Genomic DNA, 10,710 nt, shown 5'->3' on the forward strand with positions numbered 1-10,710 from the left:
GCAGGGACAATTTGTTAGTGATGAAGAAAGGATGCAATGTTCCAAATCATTTTAAATCCAAGATTCAGGGTTCAATAAATGCTACACAATGTTCTTTTCATAACTGGATGCAATGAGCCATTAAATCAATCCGCATGATCCAACCAAACATCATTTGGCGTGTCCTCCTTTTATTGCATATCGGTGGGTACATTTGACCACAGGAGCACGGTCACATGTTCGTCCTGTTTCATATTAAAATGTCACAGGAAAAAGAGCAACAGTTCACTATTGCCAAACAGATCTACTTCCTCTTCTCATGCTGTAGTATTTCATGGTCACTGCACAGAAATAAGATAAACAACACAGGCCTCTGGATATACTCTTCAACACTCATACACTGATGACAGTAAACTGCTTCAAAAATATATCCAGGAGCTTCCTGCGTGTATGACTGAGGTTATACTGGCTCCCAATGGTTAATAAATGGTAGTGCACACAAAGAGGCAGTGTGCCGATGACTATACTGTGCTGTTTTCTACTTGTTGGGAACAATAAACAGCTGAGATGTGTTCTCTTGCAGCATTAAAAGGGTTTAAATGGATTAGAAGGATCAGGCTGTTTGGATTAGTCGAGGTAATGAAACTGCACGATAAAGTTAACTCCTTGGAAACATACTGATAACACTGTTTCAGTGTATACTGGTGGGGCAAAGTTTACACTGAGTGCTTAAGTACTCTTTAAGATAATCTGTGAATGCAGTGCAATACAATACAATGCAATTACCCGCATGAAAGCACCAAAACTGTCTGTTCTTAGCCAGACTTTTACCTCTTTTTTATACTTTTTCGGACAAATTCTGGATACACTTTTGAACAAATACGAATCTCACTATATCCTGTTTCCTTTATTCATTTCATATTCACACTTTTCTTCTCTGTCTTAACACATGCTCCGTCTAGATTAAATCAAAACTTTGAAAATGCTTCAGGAGGTTTTTCAGGACAGTGGGAGGAGGAAAAGACTGTAAAACATCTGAAGGCAGAAATATTGCAATTCTACTCTTACAATTTGTTTTGCTCTCCAGTTAACCCATGGCAGTTTTGGAATCAAAATTGTATTTAAAAAATATACTAAATAAATACATACACAAATAAATAAACAAGTAAAAAATGTGCTGCGAGGTCACTAACAGATTAAAATGCTTTCAAGCATTCATTTTAGGTTTCCTCTCACTGATTTTAAAATCTACTTGTTCTTCATTTTCTATCTTTAGTGAAGCAAATGTCCTAACACAACTGTCCTGTCTGTGATAAGTTAAAAGATAATAATGCTAATATTCTATTATTTCATTACAATCAGCAAACCTCATAAGCAAGACTGTTACACAAAATAACAAACAAACCGGATCAGTGACAGGTAAAGATTTTTTTTTCAATTTTGTCAGATAAAAATCTGAGTCTGTCAGTGGCAAAAGAAGCACTTTAAATAGATGTACACTGATGTGGTGGTCCGTTGTGGTCTGCATCACTTTCTCTCAATATTGTTATCTCCGTTAGTCACTTAGACACAAAAATGAAAAGAAAACAGAGTCTCAATCCAAACAAATGCACTTTTAGTGTGGAGGCGGACCATTAAAATAAATTATTTTACCTTTCTAAAAAAAAAAGAAAAGAAAAAGTATTATTGGCTGTAAGCTAAAAGCCAGAACTGATATACTTTCATCCCATATAGACCTAAGCTAGGAAATGTATGGTGGTAAATTACCATTACCTCTGCAATATGCACTGAATTTTGGAGGCAGTATTGATAAGAATTATATATATGATTAACCCAATCATTCATTCACTGCAGCAGAAACAGCAACATAAGAAATGAATGAAAAGACAATTAAATCAAAGAATTCCTCACTTTGCTGAGGATTTCTTGGACTTACTCTAATCGAAGACACTGCCGTCCAGCCAAAAACACAAACACTTTTCATACAACTTTCTTTACACCTTGCAATACAATTATAACACTATTTGGCAGCAGTTGTCATACTGACCATGTTCTATTATTATTTTTTTATATTCTATTGTGGAGGTGATTTTTATGTTTTTAATGCCTCCTTGCGCAGTCTGCAGTTACTGGCTTTATTTCCTGTTTCTTCATGCTACAACGTTATTACCACACTTTCTTTTTCACTCTTTACCTTCTTGAACACCTTTCCATTGCTCTGTCGCTCGTCCTCCTCGCTGATCACCTCCCTCGTCCCCAGACAGTCTCTGTGTGGGAACCTCATGGCTGCATGCTCAAACATCTTGTCCAGGGTGTCCACTCCAGGGTGCAGTGACATCACCAACCTCTTAGTGGCGCTCACAGCTCTGTAGGGTCCCTCTGTATGTCCCAGCACGGAGCGGGCCTTCGCCCTCTTGGCTCGCTCCTCCTCTGAGCCATAGAAGCCCCCGTCGGGTCTTGAGAACCAGCTTAGGATGTAGGATGGCAGGAAGGTGATGAAGGTGTAGATGCATACCATGAGGTGGAAGAGGAGCAGCAGCATGGGGTTCAGGTCCTCCTTCAGCTTCATCTTGGTGAAGCTGTGAAGATGTAGGAGAGCAGCGAGGAGAGAGTGTGGAGGAAGACGAGTTGTAAGAAAAGTTTCTACTCCCGCTGTAGTCGGTCCCTCTTTTATTCTGTCACCTTTCTCTTCCTTCCTTCTTTTTGAAGATAGCTTGACTTGTACTCCCTGGTGACAAAATACCAACAGGTACACACTTCTGTAAAATAAATAAGATTTAAAATGGCGTTAGAGAAAAAAAATGATATTAAGGCTCTTTTTGTAGATAAACTAGTTTCAAAATAAGGTAAAGCCTGTACTCGTGATGAACCCTTAAAGTGTAAGAATCTCAAGTCATTCAGAAACTGAAACAAAACAAGAAGTCACAAATCCTCCAGCACTCACAAAAAGCAGAAGGAAAATTTTGTCAGTGGCCAACCACAGTGTGACAAACAGACCAGCTTTGTGTTTCCTCCAGCCCCTGTATCCAGCGCACTCACTACGAACACATGCAGTATGAGTGCAGCATATGCAAGTGTCAGTGACATGCACTGCTAAGTATTAAAGTGACAAAGAAAAAAGAGAGTGAGATTAAAAAAAACCAATCAAAAGAGAAGAAATCAGAAGAGAAAGTGAAAAAATGAAACAGAAAAAGACGTAAATTACACTGAGTGTGAGAAGATGTATAAACAGTTTCTGAATGTGCATATTTAAGCGTGTGTGACAGGATACAGGCCACTAGACAGGAGGAGATGACCAAGAGAGGGACATACAAGTACAAAGAAAGGACAAGCTGTAGCTCAAGTGTGTGTACTGCCAGTTGCTATGTATGCAATGTTGTTGTTTTTTTATTTTTTGCTTAGGCAGACTGCCCCGCATGTTCTTTAATATGAGAGTTATTTCTAAAGCTCATCTCACTTCCTAGTTCCCATTGTAACAATATTGTATCTTTAGTAGGGCTGGACCCAAATATTTTGCTATTCGTGTATCCTTTAAATCGATAGGTATTTAATTTTCATTTTAGGCATCCGGATATATATATATATATATATACACATACTTTTTTTTGTTTTTTGCAGAGAACAAATGCCATTACAGTTTTTGTGATTGTGCTGCAGCGCCTGTCACACACACAGTGACAGGAATCATTTATTGACTGAGTCGAGACATTTCGGTGTCGGTGTGAGCAGCACCAGAACACAAACGCGTGAGCTCCCCCGCAGCTTAACTCTGACGGCAGTCTATTCTAGCAGCAGTAATTCATTATTCATATGAGGGAGAGGCTCCTCTGAAGCAACGCATCCTTCCCCTCACAAAACTGCCCACTGACGTGCACTGTACCTATATGTCTCCCAAATACACTCATCCCTCAAGTGTCCCTCTGAGACTCATAAATAAATCAAAGATTTTACCAACTGCGCTCTCCCAGACTACCATCTGTTCCCTGCGGGATGTGGACTCTGCAGCGCTGTTGTTCTGCTTGGTGTCGTGTTTCCCAGCCTGGATGCCTCGCTTCATCACAGGATGCAACAGCTTACCAAAACTACACCCTGGTGGAAGACATGCTCAACCCCGTCACCCGCTATCATCCACTGTTTGCTTGCTGGTTTATCTTTTTTTTTAGCGGGAAGTTAAGGTCAATGGAATAGAGGCCACAACTGGCAGAAAACAAACTAAAGGGGAAAGGACTGAGCATCAACAGGGTGTTGTGAAGGCACACTTGAGCTTTTTTTGACTGTTTTAACAACAAACAGAAGTTTTAGGTCTGCTGTAAAAATATTAGGCTGCAAGAACAGTTTTAAATGTGTTAAACATTTCAATTTCCACACTCTTTTTTCAGATTCAGTGTTGAACAGTTATTACTGAAGACTGAATCTGAGGGCTTTGAGATACAAGGGTACTCCAGCTATTAAGACTTGCACTTGATAGAGAGATACTTAAAAAACAGTCAAAATATATATATTTTTCTCCATAACCTGGGTCAAACTGTGGAAATGCTAGAACCTTTATTTTCTATAATACAATATATATATGATATATAATATATATACAATTTCCTTTGTTAGACACTCCCTCAATGGTAACCGCCCACATCTAAACTTAAAACTCCACAGCCACAGCTTTAAAATCGGGCAATTGGTTACTAATTTGAAGCATCATACTAAATCTGTGATTTGTTTTTTGATACTTAGGGAAGCTCATTTTGGAGACACATAAGACATCAGAGGTGGGACCAAGTCATTCTAGGACCCAAGTCAAAAGTGACTGAGAGACTTTGGGCTTTGGGTCCTAAACAAGTAATGATCCACTCTCAAAAACTAAACTAACGTTTAAACAACATTAAATATTGTATTTATTAAGTGTTGACTTGCTGCGTTAACATTGACTTTGGGCTTGGGGAAGTGTTTTAATTATTTTTTAAGTCAAAAAGTTCAAGTTCCAGTCACAAGTCATTGGTTTTGAAGTCCAAGTTGAGATGCAAGTCTTTTTTTTGTCAGGTTGTGTCCAAAGAAAAGCAAATTTTTTGACTTAAGTCATGTGACTCAAGGCAACACCTCTGCAAGATATCACACAAGGTTTAACAAGTACTTCTTTTGATGTTTAAACTAAACTTTGTGTGAAGTTGGTGGTGTTACTTTAAGATGTTTTGCATGTTAATTCTCCGTGATTTTGTGGGGTAGCTGATATATCAGAAGATCAGGGTTGAATCTTTTGTTAATCTGACAGATGAAGTGAGCGAGTATAAACTGAACTGAATTAAACTGTGATTATTTTTAGTATAGATTATTTTTTAATAATAATAATGAGATGTAAGAAATAGAGCTGCAAGTGTTAAGCGATTAGTTGTTTATTAAACTGAGCAACTGATAACTGATTTATCAGTTTGTCTACTTCTTAAAAAAAAAAACGATTTTCTTTGATTTGAGATTCTTAAGTGTAAAATCTTTGCTGCTTTCTTTCCTCTTCTTTGACAGTACGCTGAATATCTTTGGTTTGTTGACAAAACAAGACATTTGAGGACGTCGTCTTAGGCTTTGGGACACACATTTTTTACCATTTTCTGACATTTTGTAGACTAAATCGACGAATCGAGAAAATATTGACGTAAATCAACAATAAAAAATAATCATTAACTGCAAATTAGGCTGATTACAATATAATAAAGTACAAGAAACAAAAAACCAGAAGATATTACAGTTACAATGATTTGATACTTAAAAAGCAGCAAATACAGTTGAGAAGATTGAGACCAGTAAATGTTCGGAGCTGCTTGAAAAGTGTTCTGAAAAAGTCATTAATGATTAAAAAAGTAGTTATTGATTAATTCTGCAAACAATTCATTTATCATTTCAGCACTATGTCATGATAATATGACATAACAGCAGGGAGTGCTATTGTGTGCAGTGCCAGGTGCCACTAGTCAGATTATAGAATGGCGGAGAGATGAGGTGATGCAGTCATAGAGCGGAGGAGCCAGGAACTCGTTTGAGATTTTTGGCATTTTGGCTATAAGGCATTTATAAGGCATCATTAATTAAGTGCTTTTGAGGAGATTTAAAAAATTTCGAGATATATATTGTATATCGAGATATAGCCTAGAAATATTGCAATATAATTTTCAGCCCATATCACTCAGCCCTACCTGTAATGTCTTCCTTTTAATTGATATGAATCACTTGCAGCCCTGATTGACTGTTGATTGACTATTAGAAACAAGTCCAACCCCGATTTAGGCGAGTGGCCGGGTCGGGGTCTTTCCAAAACATCCAAGCACACACAATCTGATTAACAAGCCTAACTCCTCTCTGTCTCAGTAAAAGGCCAAGACCCTTTTTTGCACCAAAGCAACACACAAGTAAGCATAACTCTAATCTCTTACCTTTAGTAGCATGAAATGGGTATAGTCGCAATATGTACCCTAGTTGCTCAATGTATGGCTTTATGTGGTAAGCAGGCGCTTTGCAGGCAGCCTCCGCTCACTGGATTAATTGAGTAATATTGTGACACGGTCTATGTAGCGGTGGGGTGAGCAGGCATTTGTGTGTGTTTGTGTGTGTGTGAGGGAATCATTGCTTCCTCAAGAGATTGTGTGAATGAGGTCTTTTGTGCAGCGACGTCATCGTGCTTGCACCCACTCAGCTAAGCAGGCAGGCCTTGCAGTCTTGCAGAAAGTTCAACATGGCCATTGTGGTGAGACGACGACGTAGCAACACACGTCTAGGTCTCAAGGGTCACACTGCGTGCGTGCGTGCGTGCGTGCGTGTGTGTGTGTGAGTGAGAGAGAGAGAAAGAGAAAGGGGACATGCATGTGGTGTGTTTGTGCATGTGGGCGTGCAGGGGTGCAGGACAGATTTGCACACATTAAATGTATTTGCACATCTCAAATGGTGACATAATTAAACGCTTGCAAAACAACTGAAGAGTTTTAAGTGTGATTTCACAGAGAGTGAAAGCACAAAACACAATTGGCTGGATTATGTGGATCAGACTGCAGCTTTTCTCTGCTTCTGTGTGCAAATGGTGACATAAACTACTGGCAAACATGCAAGTCACCAACCTATTCCTTTCTCTGCACTAAGCTTTCTCAATGATAATGATTTATAGTTATACAGCAGCTTAATCAATAAAATAGTATATGATTCTGTGTATCTTTATCACATATGAAATAAGTAAATAAAACAAAAAAAAATGTTTACTCTATTCACTCATCACTCGTGCTCATAAAATAATTCCACTTAAAACATGTTTTATAACATACGACGGAGGATAAGGGCCATGTTAAAGAAAAACAAAGTTAGACTTTGAGAATAAAGATGTAATATGAGAAAAAAAGTTGTAACATTACGAGAATGAAGTTGTGGTTTTACAAGAAAAAAGTTGTAATTTAATGAGAATAAACTCGTAAAATTACAAGAATAAAGATCGTAATAACACCATCATAACGCAGACTTGTGTCCTCCTCACTTGGACTTCTGAGAAGTATAGCTTCCATAGAAGAGTGTGTGTCTCTGTGTCTTCCAATCACATCGGACCATCCCAAAACAATAGCATCTCTGTCTGTAGGTATGGGAGCACTCTGATAGACCTGATAACTGTTGCTGCGGCCCAGTTCACTTCAGCTGTGTAAACAGATCTGGAGGGTGTAAATGTTCAAGTGAGGACTGTGGTGAGGTGACACAGATTTTTTACTTCTGGCCTTTGATCAAAACACATGCGTTTAAAAACGTGTCCTCTCCGAATAAAATAGATATACAAAAAGTGTGCTGATGTGTCTCAGTCAAGAGATGTATATGTTCAGAGATTCTGTGCGCACTAAACCAAATGTGAACATTTATGATGATGAAATATGAATATGGAACTGGGAATTATGTCTTATATAATTTAACTAATAAGTTAATAATCCCTATGTGCGCAGCTGAGATCTGGTATTTTGCCACTGATGGTTAATATGAATTTAGAATAAGAAATGTGTTTTTGTCGTATGTGTTATATGGCTGATATAAAAATGGAGTTTCATTTTGTTTTCTACTGCCCTTTGTATGTGGGATTACGCACATTTCTGTGTAATAACATAAAAACAGATATTTAGTATATGTGGATGATGCACAAAGATGAAGCTGGTTATTTTCGTAAACATTTAGATTAGCTAGTTATCTGGAGAAAGCATGGAAGATGAGAAAACAAGCTCTTTGTCAAGATAAACTGTAGATTTGTAAATTTGTTCTGATCCTTTTTTTTGCAAAAATATTGGTCATATATTATTTTGTAAATTATTTAAATTAATTTATTTTGTGTACATAGTTTATTTTTTTACACTGATATCTGTAAAACCAGAAGATGACACATTATTGTATTGTGATGGTGTCTTGTAAACCCATTTGGCCAAAAAATCACATGACACAGAAATAAAATCTAACTATAAAAGCTCACTGTAAAAAAGTATGCTCATTATGCTCTTTGCACGTGCAGAAATTAGGAAAATTGGGAGAAACTTGTGCATCCTTTCTTATTAAAAATTAAAAATTAAATTTAAATAATGAGGATATGGATTTTAAAATCCAATTATAATAGTGGTTTCAGCTATGAGCCACAGATGCTCAAGTTCAAGCGCACCAACGAGTGTCAAGTCACCACAATGGCAAGATAACTTCCGGTGAAGAATTAAAAAAAAAAAAAAACCAAAACAAAACAAAAAAAACCTGTGTTGCAACATTTTGACAGCTGTAAACTTAATTTAATCTGCATTTATGGAAAAAAAATTGTTTAAGGAACTGGCCATAGGAGGTAGGCTAATTAATACATTTCATCCGAAAACACATCAAACATTGGCGTATATACACAGCATATACAGACAGTCTGTCTCAATAAAGTAACCTAATAAAGCCTTAACAGCAAAATTATAATTTGAAACACAACGCCATCTGAATAGCATAAACATTCATACCCAATGCTCCCAGCTGAAAGTGAAAAAAAAAAAAAAAAGTTGCATTCTTTCTCCCGTTTTACTTTCATTTTGTTGGGCAACTCTTTCTTCAATTTGGCTCATTTGCTAATTTTAAGTTAACAAAGTAAATGCACCTTGCTACATTCCTAATAACATTAAATACCATCAGCAGCATGAGGAGTCTAATATTTTAATGTTTAGAATAAAGTTCGTGACTTCCAGAATATTATCTGTCTTTTTTGGGCAACTTGACGCAACTGCAGCATCCACCACATCTGGGCGCAAACGCGCATCACAAAAACGGCACCTCAAACAGCAAAGAGACTCACCACAAGTGTCAGTTCATGCAGGATACAGCAGACGACTCTCAGCATCCACCGGCTCCCGTATAAACGATGATTTTGCACCCTGCAGTCTAATCTGAGCCCGGAAGTGACAAGCGCGTCGTGCTGTTGTACGAGGATGGATGGCGGGTTGGATGGGAGGAGGAGGAGGAGAGAGGAGGGGGGTGAGCGAGACATTCCCGGCGTTATGATTGGACTCATGGAGGTGGCGCGTGCTGGGGGCCGGGCCACATGGAAGGAGGGCTCGAGGTGACTGCATAGGGGTTACTAGCAGTCAGAAGGAGCAAGAGGCCACGCGCACGGCACTCATGCACACACACACAATCATCATCATGACCGGGACAATGCACAATTTCAGACTTTACAGGGTGCACCACCACAACCGCTGCACCGGTGGTCTCCAACTGGTCCAGCCACAGTGTCCAGATTCATCCTTAGCCATTAGATCAAGGTTCACACATTAAATTACCACGTTTGGTTATATTTCACAACATGTAAACGATAAAGAAATAAAAGGTGTTGCTAGAATAAACAGAAACAGCACTTTCACCCTTGGGAAAATTAGCTTGGTTTTTGCAAAAAAAAAAAACATGGATAGGGGACGAGTAATTTAATAAATGACCCAGAAATTTGCAAGAAATTAGAAAAAAAAAGTACAACAAAATGACATGTAAATTATATATAATATATATAATATTTAAAAAATATACAAAGAAAAAAGAAAAAAAAGGAAATTTCCCTAATAATAAAAATTCTTTAAAAATTTTTACTTTTTCTTTTTTTAATTCCATATTTACCAATTTCTTGGAATGTGCAGGACATTTTCCACCAAGTTGCTCATTGCCTGTTTTTGGGGTTCAAAGGTTTAAATTCTTGTGTAAGGCATCTGAATGCAAAACAAGAAAAGCAATCAATCTAGGTTTTAAAGGGTTAAAATAAAAGCTCTTTGCTGGAAATTCACTGTTACTTCAACCAACTTTGACCCAGACAGTGCAGTTTATAAAGCTGCAATGCCAAAACACACACAAGCACTTGCACAGTTGGAACAGAAAGTCAACGTTATCAAGAATCTCTGTTAAACTGGACCTTCTCATAGGCCGTTAGTGTGTATGTACTTTTATACGCACACAGAGTTGTTTAGGGCAAGAAGTGCACTTGCTTTCAAATTTTTCTTGAACTATGAGTGGATTTGTATTGGCGACTCCTGGCAAACAATGCTGACTCATGATAATATTACCTACTTACGAGATTGATTACTGATATTTGGAACCGAGATGCATTTACAATAAAAATGAAAATCTTTCTGTCAATATTTAGAATTTGGACTAGAACACACTCTAAAACTTTGTATTAATATTCAGTATTGTATACAGCAAATTCCCAGCAACTTTTTTTTAAATCAA

The 10,710-nt window shown here is 37.7% G+C and overlaps 1 protein-coding gene across 4 annotated transcripts in view; it reads right to left on the minus strand.

Moving 5' to 3' along the window:
• The window catches only part of acsl3a (acyl-CoA synthetase long chain family member 3a), a 37,120-nt gene extending 27,686 nt beyond the window's left edge, over nucleotides 1-9,434 (minus strand). For 2 of the 4 annotated variants that reach the window (XM_088078585.1, XM_088078584.1), the window contains exons 1-2: nucleotides 9,293-9,434; nucleotides 2,174-2,707 (exon numbers count right to left, since the gene is read on the minus strand). In XM_088078585.1, coding sequence (XP_087934711.1) covers nucleotides 2,174-2,707; nucleotides 9,293-9,337 — 579 coding nt within the window. In that variant the 5' untranslated portion in view covers nucleotides 9,338-9,434. Of the gene's footprint in view, nucleotides 1-2,173; nucleotides 2,739-9,292 lie in introns of all 4 variants that reach the window. The other 2 variants (XM_088078587.1, XM_088078586.1) reach the window with 2 other exon arrangements.
• Nucleotides 9,435-10,710: the final 1,276 nt, after the last annotated feature.

The sequence above is a fragment of the Plectropomus leopardus genome, chromosome 6, assembly GCF_026936395.1.
Source record: "Plectropomus leopardus strain MGB_pleo_1.0 chromosome 6, ASM2693639v1, whole genome shotgun sequence".
In the NCBI taxonomy this organism is placed as follows: Eukaryota; Metazoa; Chordata; class Actinopteri; order Perciformes; family Serranidae; genus Plectropomus; species Plectropomus leopardus.